Genomic DNA, 21,929 nt, shown 5'->3' on the forward strand with positions numbered 1-21,929 from the left:
ACTTCGGTCCCTGGTACCTGTCTAGGAAATTGTCCCTTTCCTGCAGATTTTCAAGTTTTGTTGAATATAGGCTTTTATAGTAAGATCTGATGATTTTTTAAATTTCCTCTGAATCTGTAGTTATGTCTCCCTTTTCATTTCTGATTTTGTTAATTTGGAAACACTCTCTGTGTCCTCTTGTTAGTCTGGCTAAGGGTTTATCTATCTTGTTGATTTTTCTCAAAGAACCAACTTTTGGTTCTGTTGATTCTTTCTATGGTCCTTTTTGTTTCTACTTGGCTGATTTCAGCTCTGAGTTTGATTATTTCCTGTCTTCTACTCCTCCTGGGTGTATTTGGTTCTTTTTGTTCTAGATCTTTTAGGTGTGCTGTCGAGAGAATTGGGACTTGATCTCCCTTAAGACCCAGTTATCCTACCGCTGGGGAAATAACCAAAAGATGTTCCGTCCTATCACAAAGATACTTGCTCAGATATGTTCATGGAAACTTTATTTATAATATCCCCAAACTGGAAACAACCTAGATGTTCTTCAACTGAAGAATTGATTTATTTTTCAAGTTTATTATGCAAAGAGCAGTGTTTGGTTCTTAGTATAGATTATCAGTGTTATAGAGCTTAAGAGCCGGGACCCTCCCACCCTGGTATTTATTGCCATGAAAAGGTCTTAGTGGATGATTTATTGATTCTTTTAGTTCCTCAAAACTTATCCGTAGATTTCCTGATTCCACCAAACTGGCTATTTTGTTTGTTTTGTGGAAGGTGTCTTAGTTACTTTTCAGTTGTTGTAATAGAATATCATGACTAAGGTATGGCAGCCGGCAAGAGGGCAAGGCAGCAGGCAAGAAGGTATGGTGGCAGGCAGGTATGGTGCTTGAAGCAGTAGCTGAGAATTTATTGATCCACAAGCACAAGGCACAAAGAGCTACCTGGGAATAGCATGAGTATTTTTGAAACCTCAAAGCCCCACCTCCCAGTGATGTACTTCTTCCAATACAGCCACACCTCCTAATCCTTCCTAAAGAGTCCCACTAACTGGGGACCAAGCATTTAAATATATGAGTCTATATGTGGCCATCATCAGCCAAACCACCACAGCAGGTAATGTGATACTAGATATAACTCGTTTTCTGTGCAGATAGTCCAAAGCATGGTATTTTAATTTAATGAGCTACTTAAAATCTGGTGTCAAATAACCAGTACATTCATTGTCAAGCCAGAATTCATTATAGAGCCTTTTATTTATCTACAGTACATTTTCAATCATAAATGATGCTTGAACAGATACAGAATTTTTGGACAATCATTGTATTTCTATTAGGTGAGTGTATAAATAATGTGATGGAATGAAGCCTAAGTTCTTTTTTTTTTTTTATTAACTTGAGTATTTCTTATATACATTTCTTTCTTTTTTTTTTTTATTAACTTGAGTATTTCTTATATACATTTCGAGTGTTATTCCCTTTCCCGGTTTCCGGGCAAACATCCCCCTCCCCCCTCCCCTTCCTTATGGGTGTTCCCCTCCCAACCCTCCCCCCATTGCCGCCCTCCCCCCATAGACTAGTTCACTGGGGGTTCAGTCTTAGCAGGACCCAGGGCTTCCCCTTCCACTGGTGCTCTTACTAGGATATTCAGTGCTACCTATGGGGTCAGAGTCCAGGGTCAGTCCATGTATAGTCTTTAGGTAGTGGCTTAGTCCCTGGAAGCTCTGGTTGCTTGGCATTGTTGTACTTTTGGGGTCTCGAGCCCCTCAAGCTCTTCCAGTTCTTTCTCTGATTCCTTCAATAGGGGACCTATTCTCAGTTCAGTGGTTTGCTGCTGGCATTCGCCTCTGTATTTGCTGTATTCTGGCTGTGTCTCTCAGGAGCGATCTATATCCGGCTCCTGTCGGTCTGCACTTCTTTGCTTCATCCATCTTGTCTAATTGGGTGGCTGTATATGTATGGGCCACATGTGGGGCAGGCTCTGAATGGGTGTTCCTTCAGTCTCTGTTTTAATCTTTGCCTCTCCCTTCCCTGCCAAGGGTATTCTTTTTCCTCATTTAAAGAAGGAGTGAAGCATTCACATTTTGATCATCCGTCTTGAGTTTCGTTTGTTCTAGGGATCTAGGGTAATTCAAGCATTTGGGCTAATAGCCACTTATCAATGAGTGCATACCATGTATGTCTTTCTGTGATTGGGTTAGCTCACTCAGGATGATATTTTCCAGTTCCAACCATTTGCCTACGAATTTCATAAACTCGTTGTTTTTGATAGCTGAGTAATATTCCATTGTGTAGATGTACCACATTTTCTGTATCCATTCCTCTGTTGAAGGGCATCTGGGTTCTTTCCAGTTTCTGGCTATTATAAATAAGGCTGCGATGAACATAGTGGAGCACGTGTCTCTTTTATATGTTGAGGCATCTTTTGGGTATATGCCCAAGAGAGGTATAGCTGGATCCTCAGGCAGTTCAATGTCCAATTTTCTGAGGAACCTCCAGACTGATTTCCAGAATGGTTTTACCAGTCTGCAACCCCACCAACAATGGAGGAGTGTTCCTCTTTCTCCACATCCTCGCCAGCATCTGCTGTCACCTGAGTTTTTGATCTTAGCCAATCGCACTGGTGTGAGGTGAAATCTCAGGGTTGTTTTGATTTGCATTTCCCTTATGACTAAAGATGTTGAACATTTCTTTAGGTGTTTCTCAGCCATTCGGCATTCCTCAGCTGTGAATTCTTTGTTTAGCTCTGAACCCCATTTTTTTTTTTTTTTATTTACTTGAGTATTTCTTATATACATTTCGGGTGTTATTCCCTTTCCCGGTTTCCGGGCAAACATCCCCCTCCCCCCTCCCCTTCCTTATGGGTGTTCCCCTCCCAACCCTCCCCCCATTGCCGCCCTCCCCCCATAGACTAGTTCACTGGGGGTTCAGTCTTAGCAGGACCCAGGGCTTCCCCTTCCACTGGTGCTCTTACTAGGATATTCATTGCTACCTATGGGGTCAGAGTCCAGGGTCAGTCCATGTATAGTCTTTAGGTAGTGGCTTAGTCCCTGGAAGCTCTGGTTGCTTGGCATTGTTGTACTTTTGGGGTCTCGAGCCCCTTCAAGCTCTTCCAGTTCTTTCTCTGATTCCTTCAATAGGGGACCTATTCTCAGTTCAGTGGTTTGCTGCTGGCATTCGCCTCTATATTTGCTGTATTCTGGCTGTGTCTCTCAGGAGCGATCTACATCCGGCTCCTGTCGGTCTGCACTTCTTTGCTTCATCCATCTTGTCTAATTGGGTGGCTGTATATGTATGGGCCACATGTGGGGCAGGCTCTGAATGGGTGTTCCTTCAGTCTCTGTTTTAATCTTTGCCTCTCCCTTCCCTGCCAAGGGTATTCTTTTTCCTCATTTAAAGAAGGAGTGAAGCATTCACATTTTGATCATCCGTCTTGAGTTTCGTTTGTTCTAGGGATCTAGGGTAATTCAAGCATTTGGGCTAATAGCCACTTATCAATGAGTGCATACCATGTATGTCTTTCTGTGATTGGGTTAGCTCACTCAGGATGATATTTTCCAGTTCCAACCATTTGCCTACGAATTTCATAAACTCGTTGTTTTTGATAGCTGAGTAATATTCCATTGTGTAGATGTACCACATTTTCTGTATCCATTCCTCTGTTGAAGGGCATCTCGGTTCTTTCCATTTTCTGGCTATTATAAATAAGGCTGCGATGAACATAGTGGAGCACGTGTCTCTTTTATATGTTGAGGCATCTTTTGGGTATATGCCCAAGAGAGGTATAGCTGGATCCTCAGGCAGTTCAATGTCCAATTTTCTGAGGAACCTCCAGACTGATTTCCAGAATGGTTTTACCAGTCTGCAATCCCACCAACAATGGAGGAGTGTTCCTCTTTCTCCACATCCTCGCCAGCATCTGCTGTCACCTGAGTTTTTGATCTTAGCCATTCTCACTGGTGTGAGGTGAAATCTCAGGGTTGTTTTGATTTGCATTTCCCTTATGACTAAAGATGTTGAACATTTCTTTAGGTGTTTCTCAGCCATTCGGCATTCCTCAGCTGTGAATTCTTTGTTTAGCTCTGAACCCCATTTTTTAATAGGGTTATTTGTCTCCCTGCGGTCTAACTTCTTGAGTTCTTTGTATATTTTGGATATAAGGCCTCTGTCTGTTGTAGGATTGGTACAGATCTTTTCCCAATCTGTTGGTTGCCGTTTTGTCCTAACCACAGTGTCCTTTGCCTTACAGAAGCTTTGCAGTTTTATGAGATCCCATTTGTCGATTCTTGATCTTAGAGCATAAGCCATTGGTGTTTTGTTCAGGAAATTTTTTCCAGTGCCCATGTGTTCCAGATGCTTCCCTAGTTTTTCTTCTATTAGTTTGAGTGTGTCTGGTTTGATGTGGAGGTCCTTGATCCACTTGGACTTAAGCTTTGTACAGGGTGATAAGCATGGATCGATCTGCATTCTTCTACATGTTGCCCTCCAGTTGAACCAGCACCATTTGCTGAAAATGCTATCTTTTTTCCATTGGATGGTTTTGGCTCCTTTGTCAAAAATCAAGTGACCATAGGTGTGTGGGTTCATTTCTGGGTCTTCAATTCTATTCCATTCGTCTATCTGTCTGTCTCTGTACCAATACCATGCAGTTTTTATCACTATTGCTCTGTAATACTGCTTGAGTTCAGGGATAGTGATTCCCCCTGAAGTCCTTTTATTGTTGAGGATAGCTTTAGCTATCCTGGGTTTTTTGTTATTCCAGATGAATTTGCAAATTGTTCTGTCTAACTCTTTGAAGAACTGGATTGGTATTTTGATGGGGATTGCATTGAATCTGTAGATTGCTTTTGGTAAAATGGCCATTTTTACTATATTAATCCTGCCAATCCATGAGCATGCGAGATCGTTCCATCTTCTGAGGTCTTCTTCAATTTCTTTCCTCAGTGTCTTGAAGTTCTTATTGTACAGATCTTTTACTTGCTTGGTTAAAGTCACACCGAGGTACTTTATATTATTTGGGTCTATTATGAAGGGTGTCATTTCCCTAATTTCTTTCTCGGCTTGTTTCTCTTTTGTATAGAGGAAGGCAACTGATTTATTTGAGTTAATTTTATACCCAGCTACTTTGCTGAAGTTGTTTATCAGCTTTAGTAGTTCTCTGGTGGAACTTTTGGGATCACTTAAATATACTATCATATCATCTGCAAATAGTGATATTTTGACCTCTTCTTTTCCGATCTGTATCCCCTTGATCTCCTTTTGTTGTCTGATTGCTCTGGCTAGAACTTCAAGAACTATATTGAATAAGTAGGGAGAGAGTGGGCAGCCTTGTCTAGTCCCTGATTTTAGTGGGATTGCTTCAAGTTTCTCTCCATTTAGTTTAATGTTAGCAACTGGTTTGCTGTATATGGCTTTTACTATGTTTAGGTATGGGCCTTGAATTCCTATTCTTTCGAGGACTTTTATCATGAAGGGGTGTTGAATTTTGTCAAATGCTTTCTCAGCATCTAATGAAATGATCATGTGGTTCTGTTCTTTCAGTTTGTTTATATAATGGATCACGTTGATGGTTTTCCGTATATTAAACCATCCCTGCATGCCTGGGATGAAGCCTACTTGATCATGGTGGATGATTGTTTTGATGTGCTCTTGAATTCGGTTTGCCAGAATTTTATTGAGTATTTTTGCGTCGATATTCATAAGGGAAATTGGTCTGAAGTTCTCTTTCTTTGTTGTGTCTTTGTGTGGTTTAGGTATAAGAGTAATTGTGGCTTTGTAGAAGGAATTCGGTAGGGCTCCATCTGTTTCAATTTTGTGGAATAGTTTGGATAATATTGGCATGAGGTCTTCTATGAAGGTTTGATAGAATTCTGCACTAAACCCGTCTGGACCTGGGCTCTTTTTGGTTGGGAGACCTTTAATGACTGCTTCTATTTCGTTAGGAGTTATGGGGTTGTTTAACTGGTTTATCTGTTCCTGATTTAACTTCGATACCTGGTATCTGTCTAGGAAATTGTCCATTTCCTGAAGATTTTTACATTTTGTTGAATATAGGTTTTTATAGTAAGATCTGATGATTTTTTGAATTTCCTCCGAATCTGTAGTTATGTCTCCCTTTTCATTTCTGATTTTGTTAATTTGGACGCACTCTCTGTGTCCTCTCGTTAGTCTGGCTAAGGGTTTATCTATCTTGTTGATTTTTCTCAAAGAACCAACTTTTGGTTCTGTTGATTCTTTCTATGGTCCTTTTTGTTTCTACTTGGTTGATTTCAGCTCTGAGTTTGATTATTTCCTGCCTTCTACTCCTCCTGGGTATATTTGCTTCTTTTTGTTCTAGAGCTTTTAGGTGTGCTGTCAAGCTGCTGACATATGCTCTTTCCTGTTTCTTTCTGCAGGCACTCAGCGCTATGAGTTTTCCTCTTAGCACAGCTTTCATTGTGTCCCATAAGTTTGAGTATGTTGTATCTTCATTTTCATTAAATTCTAAAAAGTTTTTAATTTCTTTCTTTATTTCTTCCTTGACCAGGTTATCATTGAGTAGAGCATTGTTCAATTTCCACGTATATGTGGGCATTCTTCCCTTATTGTTATTGAAGACCAGTTTTAGGCCGTGGTGGTCCGATAGCACACATGGGATTATTTCTATCTTTCTGTACCTGTTGAGGCCCGTTTTTTGACCAATTATATGGTCAATTTTGGAGAAAGTACCATGAGGAGCTGAGAAGAAGGTATATCCTTTTGCTTTAGGATAGAATGTTCTATAAATATCCGTTAAGTCCATTTGGCTCATGACTTCTCTTAGTCTGTCGACATCACTGTTTAATTTCTGTTTCCATGATCTGTCCATTGATGAGAGTGGGGTGTTGAAATCTCCCACTATTATTGTGTGAGGTGCAATGTGTGCTTTGAGCTTTAGTAAGGTTTCTTTTTCGTATGTAGGTGCCCTTGTATTTGGGGCATAGATATTTAGGCTTGAGAGTTCATCTTGGTGGATTTTTCCTTTGATGAATATGAAGTGTCCTTCCTTATCTTTTTTGATGACTTTTAGTTGGAAATTGATTTTATTTGATATTAGAATGGCTACTCCAGCTTGCTTCTTCTGACCATTTGCTTGGAAAGTTGTTTTCCAGCCTTTCACTCTGAGGTAGTGTCTGTCTTTGTCTCTGAGGTGTGTTTCCTGTAGGCAGCAGAATGCAGGGTCCTCGTTGCGTATCCAGTTTGTTAATCTATGTCTTTTTATTGGGGAGTTGAGGCCATTGATATTGAGAGATATTAAGGAATAGTGATTATTGTTTCCCTTTATATTCATATTTGGATGTGAGGTTAAGTTTGTGTGCTTTCATTCTCTTTGTTTTGTTGCTAAGACGATTAGTTTCTTGCTTCTTCTAGGGTATAGCTTGCCTCCTTATGTTGGGCTTTACCATTTATTATCCACGGAGGGCGTGCGATCGGCCCGAGGTTATCTAGAGTCACCAAAGCCGCCGGCGCCCGACCCCCGGCCGGAGCCGGGAGGGGGCTGACCGTGTTGGTTTTGATCTGATAAATGCACGCGTCCCCCCCACGGGAAGGGGGGTCAGCGCCCGTCGGCATGTATTAGCTCTAGAAGCCTAAGTTCTTAAAAGCTATCTTAGGTGCCATACTCTGAATTCTTTAAGTGCTCTTTATAATTTTTTCCTTTTCCTTTATAATAGTCTGGTGTAAGATCAAGAAGTCTTTCATTAAGGGTAAACACTTAATAATAACAGGGACTATATTGTACACTTAAAAGAGAAGTATGTTTTGTTTCTGTTTAGATTTATAAAAGAATATGACAAAATATTTAGAATTTGCATAAACACATTATTTTTATAACACCAAAGAAAACAACATTACCAAAATAGAACTGGTAATTGATCTGAAGACTTCTTTACCAACATTTTAAGAACATTGGGCATTTAAGAACATTAAGCAAGAATATGAGAAAGAGGGCAGTGTGGAATTTGGCATGTTGAAAAAAGGGAAAAATTTAGCTTCTTTCACTTGCTTCTCAATCCTTTCCACCTATGTTGATGATTACTGGTCTTGTGTGTGAGAGTGCCAGCAGACCAAAAGATAAGTCAAGTGCCTAATCATCTTCAGGCATGGATGGATGGGTGGAAAAGCCTAAAGGGGGATTTTGAAAGACCTTTTGTACCTCTGACAATCATAGGTGAGGTAATCAATTTTTACCTCAGTAGACTTTACTTAGCCTTTCATGGTTTGAGTGAATGTAAAAGAAAATGGATCATAAAAATGGAAGTGAAAACTCTTTATTTTGAAATAGTTTTCTTTTGTTTGTATTTAGTGGGAGGTTCTCAATAAGACAAAAGTGCATATAGGAATACTTCTTTGTTTGCTAAGTCGAGGCTCTCAACTTCTGGGTTGTGATCCTTTTGGGGCTTTAAACAACCTTTTCACAGGTGTCACTTCAGACCACCAGAGTATACGGACATTTTACATTATGATTATAATAGTAGAAAAACTACATTTAGGAAGTAGCAATGAAAATAATTTTATGGTTGGGCATCACCACAACATGAGGAGCTGTAGTAGAAGGGTTTGTAGCATTAGAAAGGTTAGAACACTGTACCAAGGATACTGTAGCAAAATGGCTTAAGTAGCCAAAAATTTCTCTATTTGGTGACTGGATGTCTCAGCATAAAGTACCAACAAGATTGGGTTCCTTTGAGCTTCTCTCTTCCGTTTCTTGTCTGTATAGTACTTTCTGCTTGTCCTGCTCCTATCTCTTCTTAGAAGACCACCTCTGTCCTAGTAACCCTAACCAGCCAGTCTTGGCCACCCATCCTCAGTTAGCCAACTGAAGACAGTAGTGAAAAGCAGAAAGAGAATATTCAGTGTGGCTACACTAGGAGCACACAGAAGTCCAGTGATCAAGTTCTTCTCTGAAGTCCTAGTAGGTTAGGTTTAAATAGAGACCAAAGGTACGCACAGTATGATGTCATGATTAAAGCAACATGTAAAAGAAAGAACTTACTTACTTTGGGACTTGTAGTTTCAGAGTGTTAGAGTCCATAATGGCAGAACATGACAGCAGGAAGAGCTGAAAGTTTATATCTGAATCAAAAGTAGGAGGCATAGGCAGACAGACACATAGAGACAGACAGACAAGACACCTTTGAAACCCTAAAGCCCATCTCCACTGACGTACTTCCTCCAACAAGGCCACACCTCCTAATATTTCACAAACAATTCCACCAACTAGGGGTTAAGTATTTTCAAACATTTGAGCCTGGGGAGGCTATTCTCATAATCCTAGTCAAGACATGGCCCTGCCTTTTACCACTGTGTCAGCTCCAGTCTCTATGGTAAGGATATCTGACAAGTTGTTAAGACATGTGAAGTTTGTGTCTGAGAGACAAACTCTCCATTTTGCTGACACCACACTCCTAGTCTTTTCCTTTCCTGCATGATATTCTTGGAATTCCATTGTTTTGAAATCTCTTTGTTTCCGGCACTAACTGCCGAAAGGAGAGACACAAGTGTTTCTTTAGAATATCTTCATTCCAGCCCGGATGTTTCCATTGTTGGACTGTGGTCCTCTTTAATGACCTCTTTACAATTTAATCACCACATTGCAGGCTCCTGTCTCTAAATATGGTTATAGTCCAATTTCAGGATATAAGGGTTTGGACTTCAGTGTATAAAGTTGGATGAAAGGGGGAAGTTATCTGTTATCCGTTAACAAGGTCAGCTTATGAACAGAGGGACAATATAGAAAGTTATTTTTAAAATTCCACATTAGAATTCAAAAGATCTTCAAATATTAGCAAGTAAAAATGGAGATGAGCTATGAGATTAAGAGGCAAACGGGAGAATTTGCTACATGAGTTTGTGATGGGCTGTGATCGCTATGGGAGGGAGGAGGCCAGTGATCTGACAATCTTAGGCATTGGGCATTTGACAGTTGGAGGTGGGGTCACACACCCCACCCTCTTCCTTGTCTTTTTAGTGGTCTTTCATAACACAGATTCTGTCAGGTATAAGGGTATATAGGATTTCTCATCTCTGAACTATGAATTTGAAAGTGTCTGTTGCTGTGATTTTATTTTTATTTTTCCAAAATTCTGTTCTTTCCATGATAAGTTTCTTTAGGTCAGGGACCATTGTTTTATTTACTTTTGCCCAAATTTCCAATGTCTAATACCTAGGAATATATATCTAGTAGATTGGTTTGTGCTTGCTTACAGGAATAACATCTTATTAGAATAATTGATTACTTGTTCTTTGCATGCTTTTAATTGGAGCTTAATTACTACCTTTTTGTCTTACAGAATGAGAAGACTTTGGGACATTCCATGAGTCATCCAAGCAACATTTCTAAGGTGAAGTGCTACCAAAATAAATTATTTTATATCTTGGGACTTTTGTATTCCTCCACTTTGCATGTATTCATTGTCATGTTTTTAAAGTGTACATTCCCGTGTGCATGTTAGTGTATGTGTAACCTGGAAGCCAGAGGTCAGGTCAATATCTTTCTCTATTACTCTTTATTTTATGTTTTGAGACCAGGTCTGTGACTGAGCAGGACTAACTGTAATCCAGGCTCACATCCTCACCACCTGAGCCCCTTTCAGCCCTCTTTTCTTGACGCATTTCTACAATCTACTCTGAGACTGGATATGATATTTTTCCAGCAAAGCAACTTTGAGTGTGTGCTAGGGGAGACTTATTGGAGAAATTCTATTTCCAACCCCTCAAATTATACTTTTCAGGCAGAGAAGTCTTAGGTACCAGAGTCTGTTTCTCCACTTATGACCGTGTTTGGCTGGAAGTGGATTTATATGACTCAGGGACAAGATTTCTGAAAGCAGTCTAGAGCCAGGTTCAGAGTCGTTTCCAGGCTCGCTCTTCTCTCTGTTCTACCTTTCTTGCTATGTTGTCATCATCCTGCTTAGCCGTGGTCACACAGTGCATCTGTGCTTCCTGCAGTGTTTACATAGGTAGCTTTCTAGAAGCACAGTGCATGCTAGAATCTGGCCCAGTAGACACCAGCTTCCCACACAGTGGGAACTACAGCATAGGCTCTGCAACTCTGGGCCTGAGAACTTGAAGCAGATTCCGCCCCAATGTGCATGGTTTCGGAGGTCAGTGGGAATGGCTAGTTGAGGGTTTATAATCCCTTCTACACACCAACATTGCTACAATAGCCACAGAGGGAGAAGTGTTCGCAAGACCAAGGACTATGTACAGCATGGATAGAGAGGAAGACCAGAGATGGATATGAGCCTGAAGCAGAGTCCCCTGCATCACCAAGGAGCTTCCAGCAAGCACTTTTACCTTCACCCCTTGCTCCAGACTGTGCTGGAGAGAGAAGCTGAAATGGTGTAATATATAGATAAACCAAAAGCATGGTAGACTAGGAACAGGGATTGTCGGGGCCTGTGGACTTGGAAGCTGACCTTTAAGGTACCCTGGAGGACACCCTCACTGCCACATCAACTGATGATGTGGGAACCAAGGGCTACACAGGTGAACTGGTGCTGTTCGTTACATGAAGCCGCTGTAGGAGGGAAGGAGTTCAGAAACCTAGTCACTAACAGGAAATATTCACTGGTGCGATGATTTCTTAATCTATTTTATATTAACTTCACTTGGCTCTCATTGTTTTTTTTTTTTTTTTATGATGCACACTTAACATTTAAGAGTCTTAATTTAGTTCTGTACCGCTCAGGCTTTGTAGTTGTTCTATATGCTTTGTACTCATTGTGCTGTGCACTTTTTACTATTCTTCCTATGCACAACCCATATCCACCTCTCTCTCCTCCTTACCTCATTTCATTCTTCCTCACGCCCTGCTCTTTGTGAGTGTTTGTGTGTGTGTGTGTGTGTGTGTGTGTGTGTGTGTGTGTGTGTACGCACACATGTGCATATATGAATGAAGGTGCATATGACCCATGGCACAGGAGAGGAATAAGAAAACAATCTCGGGGTTGGGGATTTGGCTCAGTGGCAGAGCGCTTGCCTAGGAAGCGCAAGGCCCTGGGTTCGGTCCCCAGCTCCGAAAAAAAAAAAGAACCAAAAGAAAACAATCTCATTTGTCAGTCCTCACTGTCCACATTGTTTGCCTGGGAGCTTCCAGGGCTCTCCTGTCTCCACCTCCCAACCTCCCATCTCCACATCCCAAAGTAGTGTAAATTTATACACTACTTTGACAGTTTATGGGGGTTCTGTGGATTCAAACTGGGGTTCATATGCTTGTGCATCAATACCTTACTCACAGAGCTGTCTCCCCAGTTCCTTTACTTTTTACCTCTAACCTTCCATATCTTTAATTTTTAAATTATCTGAATCCTAACTATCTCAGCCTCCTCATTCCTGCTACCTTTTCCTCCTCAGTGCTTCCTCAGTTGACATAATACTAATCCCTATCTCAGTCCAGGCTAGTTTCCTTCTACCTATAACCTTAGCCTTTTAGCCTGCCTGCCTGCCTGCCTGCCTGCCTGCCTGCCTGCCTGCCTGCCTGCCTGCCTGCCTGCCTATCTATCTATCTATCTATCTATCTATCTATCTATCTATCTATCTATCTATCTATCTTTGAGAATCTCATTATGTAGCTCTGGATGACCTGGAGATCACTCTGTAGACCAGGCTGACCTATCTCAAGCTCACAGAGATCCTCCTGCCTCCATCTCCTGAGTACTGGATTAAAGCATGCGCTACTATGCCTGATAAGTATTTAATATCTAACCATACACTTACTCCTGTGCTCTTTTCCCTCAGTAGTTATTGAAATTAGAAGTGAGGAGGTTTAAAAACCTCAGCAGTATATTTCACAGTGGGCCGATCTAGTAAGTGTGATTGCATTCTGGGGCAATGCAGGGTATTAGTACACTTAGTTCCCAAAACATGTAAACTGGGAATTTAGCTAGTGATACTATACATAAACTAGTCCCACCTGAGCATTGCAAATACTTCAATTTAGTCATAAGGGAAATGCAAATCAAAACAACCCTGAGATTTCACCTCACACCAGTGAGAATGGCTAAGATAAAAAACTCAGATGACAGCAGATGCTGGCAAGGATGCGGAGAAAGAGGAACACTCCTCCATTGATGGTGGGATTGCAGACTGGTACAACCATTCTGGAAATCAGTCTGGAGGTTCCTCAGAAAATTGGACATTGAACTGCCTGAGGATCCAGCTATACCTCTCTTGGGCATATACCCACAAGATGCCCCAACATATAAAAAAGACACGTGCTTCACTATGTTCATCGCAGCCTTATTTATAATAGCCAGAAGCTGGAAAGAACCCAGATGCCCTTCAACAGAGGAATGGATACAGAAAATGTGGTACATCTACACAATGGAATATTACTCAGCTATCAAAAACAATGACTTTATGAAATTCGTAGGCAAATGGTTGGAACTGGAAAATATCATCCTGAGTGAGGTAACCCAATCACAGAAAAACACACATGGTATGCACTCATTGATAAGTGGCTATTATCCCAAATGTTTGAATTACCCTAGATGCCTAGAACAAATGAAACTCAAGACGGATGATCAAAATGTGAATGCTTCACTCCTTCTTTAAAAGGGGAATAAGAATACCCGTGGCAGGGAATAGAGAGGCAAAGATTAAAACAGAGACTGAAGGAACACCCATTCAGAGCCTGCCCCACATGTGGCCCACACATATACAGCCATCCAATTAGACAAGATAGATGGAGCAAAGAAGTGCAGGCTGACAGGAGCCGGATGTAGATCGCTCCTGAGAGACACAGCCAGAATACAGCAAATACAGAGGCGAATGCCAGCAGCAAACCACTGAACTGAGAACGGGACCCCTGTTGAAGGAATCAGAGAAAGAACTGGAAGAGCTTGAAGGGGCTCGAGACCCCATATGTACAACAATGCCAAGCAACCAGAGCTTCCAGGGACTAAGCCACTACCTAAGGACTATACATGGACTGACCCTGGACTCTGACCTCATAGGTAGCAATGAATATTCTAGTAAGAGCACCAGTGGAAGGGGAAGCCCTTGGTCCTGCTAAGACTGAACCCCCAGTGAACTAGATTGTTGGGGGGAGGGCGGCAATGGGGGGAGGATGGGGAGGGGAACAGGGATGGGGGGATGTTTGCCCGGAAACTGGGAAAGGGAATAACACTCGAAATGTATATAAGAAATACTCAAGTTAATAAAAAAAAAATACAGCTGATTAAAAACCCAGCCAAGAAATAATTCCTGCTGCACAAGCCCCAGTGCAGAGTTATAAGGAGCAAGAAAAACTATATGCCCCCTCTGATACTAGACTCCAGTGCAAGAGAATTAGATACAATTCCAGACGAAGAATCCAGGAGAATAATTATAAGAGTGTAGAATAAAATCAAAGGGGACACAAACTTTTGAATGAACTGAGAGAATACAAAGAGCTGAATGAAATAAGGTCAGAGCAGGATATGAATGAAGAATTGAACAAAACTATGGAAATACTGAAGAATCATACTGAAATTTTAGAAAATTTTAGACATGAAATACTCGATTGAAAAACTTACCAATTTGGAATGGATTGAGTGAAAAGTAGATATGAGGAATGTATGGTAAGGTAGATTGATTAGAATATTCAGACATTGACAACAATACAGTAATAAAGTATAAAATACAACACATGATGTATTGGATACCATCAAAAGACCGAAATTATAAGCCGTGAGCATAGAAGGAGAGATCTTTAGGCTAAAGGTGTAAATAACATATTCAGAAAAAATCCTAGCAGAAAATCCTCTAAATCCAGGAGAAAAGATTTGGATGATTCAGGGCATTTACAGCTCCAAACAGACCAGAGCAGATTAAAGTACTGAAAAGTGAAGGGCACTTGTAGGTCACGTGTAAAGTCCATCAGAATTGCTAGGTACAAAAGGAACTGTGGTTTCAGACCATGATTTTAAGTCATTGTAACTAGTCCCAGACACATGTGTATTAATCAAAACAGGAAGATTACAGTCAACACAAGAAATAAACTTGATTAATGTTATGAAAGCACATATATTAGACTCAATGCAATTTCAATGGAATTCTAATAGAATTTTTTCATGGAAATAGAATCAAAATCCTTAAATACATATAGAAGTGCAAAAGTCCCTGGGTCTCTAAAGCAATACCGAGCAAAAGAGTAGTGTTGGAGGGAGGCACCACCATGTCCTGATTCCAGGTTAGACACCAGCGCAGGGCCTGGAGATTGGTGGAATAGAATAAAAATCCAGATACAAACCCACTGTTCTTCTGTGGTCTGGAGTTCTGTTCCCAATGCTCATCAGCCTTTCACAACCACCTGTATCTTCCATTTCCAGGGGACCCAGTGCCCTCTTGTCTCCACAGGCACTGCACTCATGTATAATAAACACACAGACACACACACATAAATAAAATCAAAACAAGTTTTTTAAAAGAAAAAAATAACAGTAAATGCTTTGGAAGATGTGGATAACATATTAAATCTATGTCAGGAAGACAGATGTCACCCTTTCTCTCATTTGTGGGTCCCAGACTTATAGCAACAAAAATATGGCATGTATATGACATGAAGTACAGGTGTGATCTTCTATAGGAGAACAGAGAGGACAAGGGGTGGGCAGAGGTGAGATTGGGAGGAGCAGGGGATGGTGGAGGATAATGCTCAGAATTCATTATATGCCTATATTTAAAATCCACATGAAACTTCCTATCATTTACAATGGATAAACATCAATTAGGAAAGGATTATTTGTAAGACTTCGGTTTTTAAACTAAAAGTATAATGAATGCGTTTCTCCTATAGGGTATGACTTGCTCCATCCTTTAGCCGTGTATAAGAAAGTCTTTTTTAAGTTTAGAGGGGTTTTGGTTGTTTTGTTTAAGGAGTAGCAGAGAACTGGGCGTGGTGGATTGTGCCTGACTGAGACAGGAAGGTTGTTTTGAGTTCAAGGCCAACTTGAACTATATAATGAGTTTCAGACCACCTGAGGCCTGTGTACAGAGTTAAAACCTTGCTTCAAACACACAAAGGAAGCAGACTTGTCCCCTCAAAAAGACATGTTTTGTTGAAGAGGGAGGAGCCCCACTAGGGACATGCTTTTGTATTATTGGACATTAATTGCAGGACCCACATAGCCCTGGCTCTTCTCACCTTGCCAAGGATTCATTAGTCTGATAGGCCAGCCCAACTTGGAGCCATGCTCATCAGAAACATTGTCTATACCTCACTTCACCCTTATGCTTACTGTGTTGCTATCAAATAATTTGAGAACTCAGAATTTTACATTGGTTTATAATGTCTGAAATCACATTTACTTAGAAATCACATTGATTAGTTTCTACCTGAAATTAAAATGTAACTATTACATAGTATGTTCCTCAATTTATCATAACCAAGGAACTCCCAGTTGTCATAATGCTGCCACTTTATAAGATAGCTCTTACTGAGATGGGGATTTGGGAGACTGTGAGAGAGAGCCTCTTCCTGTCAGTGCTATCACTGGGTTGGGGCAGCACTATACTGAGCGCAGACTCAGAAAAAGTGCCACTGAGATCCTACCACCTGTAGGTTGCCTTGCCTCACTGTAAGATTTGTCCTTGCTTGTAAACACAGAGAGAAGTAGGTATAGTATAGTCTTCTGGCAGTTGCATGAGCTTAGATTTTTCCAATACTTGACTGTGTCCTAGACATTGCCTTTGGTTGAGAAAGATTTCCATATGATGCTTATCAATGGAGAGGACTCCTAGAAAAGAGGAGACTGAAGCTAAGGTAGAGATGACAAGAAACCCAGGGTAGAAGAGCTGCTCAGAGAAGGTGTGGATAGTGAGGGAATGCTTAAAACAGAAGGGAAAAGAGTCAGTCAGGCTGGAGCTCAACTGTGGTAGAAAGATAGTACACACACACACACACACACACACACACACACACACACACACACACACACACACACACACACACACACACACTGGGGAATCTCAGCTTTCAGTTAGCAGGTGGAAGGCAGCAGTTACTGTCTTGGCACCCAATGTGGATGTCTAGAAACCATGATCCTGTATTGGCTAAGTCTATTCCAGTGAGTCCTTTAGCCTTACATCATACAGAGAAGGAGTGTAGTTCCTTGAGAAGGCTTGAACACACTCTGCCAACTGGAACTGCTTTAGATGCCAGGAACTGGCCTAGATCAGCAAATCACAGGGGCCTCTGCTGTTGGATCTTGACGTGATTTCGTAGTTCTCAGTGTAATTTTAATTTGTGCATGGAATGAGCATAGAAAAGACAGCACTGAAGCACAAATACACAAAGGTTATTTGCCCCAAGGGACCCTGTGAATCCCTATTCCAGGTGACACGTATTTCTGGCATGAAGGATTTCCAGCACTTGGTGTAGTGAGAAGGAAATGAAAACCTGGTGTATGGCTGCCTCCTCGGGGTTCTCTATTCCTGTAGTGTCAGAGACCAGCACTTCATTCAGATTGTTTTCAGAGATCTGAAGAACTGTAGTTGCATACCATGAGCATCATATACCCCTTGTTAATCAAGCATTCTAAGGTAGAGGTTAGACTGGACATATTAATCTCTTTAATTATTGTAGTGTTAGTTGGCAAGCTTATCTCAGAGAATTTGAGTCTTGTTTGGCTTCTTTTAATATTTTCTAGTTATTGTGTTTAAACAGGATTGATACGTGTGTGTGTGTGTGTGTGTGTGTGTGTGTGTGTGTGTGTGTGTGTGTGTTGGCATGGATGGAGGCCAGAGATTGACATCTAGAATTTTCTTCATTTGCTCTCTGCCTTGTATTATTTTGAGATAGGATCTCTCATTGAACTTGGAGCTCAAATTTGGTTAGACTGGTTAACAACTGAGCTTCTGGGATCTGCTGTCTTTATCCTTATCCCAAACACTGAGCTTCAAGTGTACACCATGCTTAGCTATTTACAAGAATGCTGGGGATTCAGACTTACCCACTGTCATCCCTCCAGCCTCATAAATGAACCAGGTATAAAGATATGGGAGAGGAGGGTTAAGAAACTCAAGGCAGAGCCACCCCTGCAGATGGGTATAGGAGCATCCCCAGAGACAGAGGTGGCCTAGGGCTGAGTAAGACAGTCTGCTGGGAGCCCCTAGTCTGCTGAGGCTGGTGAAGTTTTAAGGCAGCCTCAGAACCTTCTTTTGTTAAGGCATGTTGGAAGTTACTCAGTGGTAGGCCACTTGCCCCATATGCACAGAACCCTGGGGCTGGTATGTGTTTACCTAGAGAATGTGTGTGTGTGTGTGTGTGTGTGTGTGTGTGTGTGTGTGTGTGTGTGTGTGTGTGTGTGTACCTAGAGAATGTGTGTGTTTTAGGAAGAGGGGTGGTGTGGACTTTAAAATGGATGGTTTTATTTACCGCCCTCAGCCTCACCTGGTTTGGGAGTATCAGGTCTAGTGTAAGTCCTGTGTTCTGACTGGCAGCATTCTCAGCCTCTGGTTTAGTCTTAAAGTTTTGTACCCCGTGGACTAAGGCTGGCAAGACAAGGAGCCCGTACAGAAACTCTCTCAACCTTAGGAGGGTAGGTGGGGCTGTACTGTGAGAAGGGGTCTGTCCTAGCCTAGGTGGAACCTGTGGACTCACTATGTGAGTCATCAATGGCAGAGACACTTTCCAATAATCACCGTGATGCTGCGTGTGACCCGCCTGCCTTTCCTCTGGGTTTATTTGATTCGTACAGCAGGTTTATGGGTTGACTTGATAATAATTAATTTATTGTGTGTGTACCCTTATGTGTGTACAAGTGTACAAAGGTGTGCATGTACATGTGGAGGCCAGAGGACAACCTTGGGTGTTGCATCTCAGGAACTGCCCACCTTGTTTTTTTGAGACAGGGTCTCCCACTAGCCTGGAACTTGCCAAGTAGGCAGGCTGGCTGGCTAGTAAACCCCAGGATGCATCTGGCCCCATCTCTCCTGTGGTGGGATTAGGAGTGGACACCATAATACCAAACTTCTTCCCACCAGCCACGTAGGCTCTAGGAATGCAACTCAGGTCCTCATATTTGGTTATTGACAGAGCTGTCTCTTCAGATCCTCAACCTGATATTTAAGTGAGATTAAACTCTGCTTGGTGTATGCTCAATGGAGTGGCCTCAGAGCATAGTGAGAACTCCGGGGTCAAAAAGCCTTTTTGCCATTACCTTAAAACTCTGTAAGAATTATTTTTGGTAGTGAAAAATTAACTATTTAAAGGAAGTTAGAATAGTGAATGGTCCTTTTGATACAGATACAGATACAGACCTTTGTGTAAACCCACACTGATGATTTTGAACCTTTATATGGTCACAGTTTTAGTTTCTGGGTCTATGAAGACTTCTTTGCTCAGAAATTGTTGCCTTAAGTATTCTTTATGCTAAACATGCATTATTCTGCTGAGGATCCAGCTGTGGAGACTTTAGGAAGAAAAGTCTTAAGAAAGCATTTTTGCCACAGCTTTCCTTCCTGATACTGTGTCCTTTGCCTCTTATTATACTGGCGACATACTGCTGTCCACAGGACTGGGCGCCACCAGGCCAGGAAAGAAGAGAGCCCAGTGTTTGTGTTCCTTGCTAGGCAGCATTGAGTCATTTGTAATGCAAATACTTTTGTATCCAGTAGTTCTTTATTATGCATTCTCCCCCATGAATTCTATATTGTTTCCATTTACTTTTAATGGCCAGACTAGTTAATTGTTCTTGGGAGGCTGGTTCTTGGCACTGCCTTCCAGCAAGAGCCACAGTGTATGTGTCAGAGCAGCCACAGAGTGACCCTCTTCTTTAATTGTAGCTCACTGTTTAGGTTGGAGACAACTGGGTATTTATTTATAGAAGGGAGCAATGGCTCTCACAGAGTAATTTCACTAAACGCAAGTTTTCTGAGACATAGTCTCAGCCTGCATTTCTCAGTGACCAAAACATCAAGTGAGGCGTGTCTATTTTATGAAGTCAGGTCTGTTGAGAGGGTGGTTAGCAGCAAATCACTACCTTTTAGTTTGGAGTGGGAGGACAGTAACCTTTAGCAGCTTCCTGGGAAGGAAACACAGATTAAAAGGTACTCTGATAAACAGGATTCCTAAAATACCATGCTCCAGTATGTGCCACCCTGTCTGTGGAAGCCTGAGATGCTCTTCCATTGTCATATAACACAGCTGCCTTTGATAGAGAGACATGCGTGGACTGTACACATGGCCTTAGTGAAATGCTGTGACTGTTTAAAAGGAGAGAATTTCCATGGCTGGTCACAGAAAGGGAATTTCAAGAGTCATAGCAGAAGTGGGCCTAAGGCTAGAGAAGGTTGTGAGATGGGACACCCATATGGCCGTGAATGGTAAGTAGCAATCAGTCTGGGTTCTGCTTTTGAACAGAACTATATCCTGTAAGCAACCATCATGAGGGTAGACCTACTGCTCCTGGGGCTTGTGAGCAGAGCTTCCTGCCATGCTACCCCCAGGGCTCCTCAGGGACTGTGACAATTGACTTCTGTAGGTGCTTCTGTTGTCATCATTGTTTGGGAATTTGGTTGGCTGCTTTTGGTTTTCTTTGCTTTGCTTTGTTTACTTGGTCTTGCTGTAAAGCCCTGACTGTCCTGGACCTTGTCCTCCTGCCTCTGCCTCCTGAGTGCTAGGATTATAGGCTTGCACTACCATGCCCAGCTGATTGGTAGTTTTAAGCCATCCAATTGTATTGATTTGTTGCCCAGCCAGAGGAATCTCACATAGGTGGTGTTAAGATTCTGAGGTCCCTTACTGACATCATAACAATAGTCTTTTTCTCAGAAGAAAAAATATTTGTGTTTTCTTTGTAGAAATAATATTCCTGTAGTTACTTTTAATTTGCTTTGACCATGATCCGTAGTGAGATATATGTTCTATATTAAAACCTAGTTGATACACAGACACAAATGAAAAATAACATTGTTTCTAAAAGGCTTAGTCCTATTTTAGTTTGTCTTTTAGTTTACTATTTCCTGTTTTTAAAAGGTAGGTGTCTTCATTACTTTTCTACTGCTACAATGAGACACCATGATAGAGACAACTTATAAAAAAGCTTATTAGGACTCTTGTGCCAAAGGGTGACTATGGCGTGCGGTGTGACAGGGGATATGGAGCAGGCAGGACAGCATGGACCAGTAGCTAAGAACTCCCATCTTGACCCACAGCATGAGGAAGAGAGGGCTAACTCGGGACATCATGGGCTTTTGAAATCTCAAAGCCAGTGAAACAACTCTTCCAAGGCCACAACTCATAATCTTTGCCAACTGTTCCACCCAACAAGGGGCCACACCTCCAGGCCAGGCCTGGCACAGCAAGGGCCCAACTCTCTGGTACCAGCGTCCATTATTTGTTTGTTTGTTTGTTTGTTTGTTTGTTTGTTTCCTTCTTTCTTTCTTTTTTCTTTTTCTTTTTTTTTTTTTTTGCTATAATAAACTACCATGACCAAGGAAGTTTATTAGAGAAAGCGTTTATTTGGCTTTATGGATCCAGAGGGTTAAGGGTCCCTGTGGCGAAGCTTAGGCATGGTCACTGGAAGCTCACAGAAGTAGAGAGCAAATCAAAAGCAGACCAAGTTTTTTAGCTCAGAAAGCCCACTTCCAGTCCACATTTCCTCCAACAACACACCTGAGCTTCCCCAAGTAGCGTCAGCAACTAGGGACCAGGTATCCAAATGCCCAGGGTGTGGAGGATACCTCATTCAAACCACCGAAACTTTGACTTGAGAATCTACTGGGAAAGTGTTAGGAGCTGTAGGCTTCTGTTTCTTGTGGTCATACCAGTCCTCTGGATCCCTGTTAGAGAAATGGTAGATTTTACTGAGCTTGATGCCAACAAGAAGTCTGTCTCTTTAAAAGCATTTTGGTATACAGATTGGTTCTTCAGTTTATAAACATGTGCTCACATCTTGCTGGATTTTCTTGTTTTTATTGGAGGGATAGACATTTGTTGAAGAC

The 21,929-nt window shown here is 41.6% G+C and overlaps 1 protein-coding gene across 19 annotated transcripts in view; it reads left to right on the forward strand.

The window, feature by feature from the left end:
- Marchf8 (membrane associated ring-CH-type finger 8) overlaps positions 1-21,929 on the forward strand; it is a 117,528-nt gene that overhangs the window by 82,613 nt on the left and 12,986 nt on the right. For all 19 annotated transcript variants that reach the window (NM_001401666.1, XM_087657622.1, NM_001401674.1 and 16 more), the window contains 1 exon segment: positions 10,292-10,342. In NM_001401666.1, coding sequence (NP_001388595.1) covers positions 10,292-10,342 — 51 coding nt within the window.

Source organism: Rattus norvegicus, chromosome 4, assembly GCF_021556685.1.
Source record: "Rattus norvegicus strain SHRSP/BbbUtx chromosome 4, alternate assembly SHRSP_T2T, whole genome shotgun sequence".
Classification (NCBI taxonomy): Eukaryota; Metazoa; Chordata; class Mammalia; order Rodentia; family Muridae; genus Rattus; species Rattus norvegicus.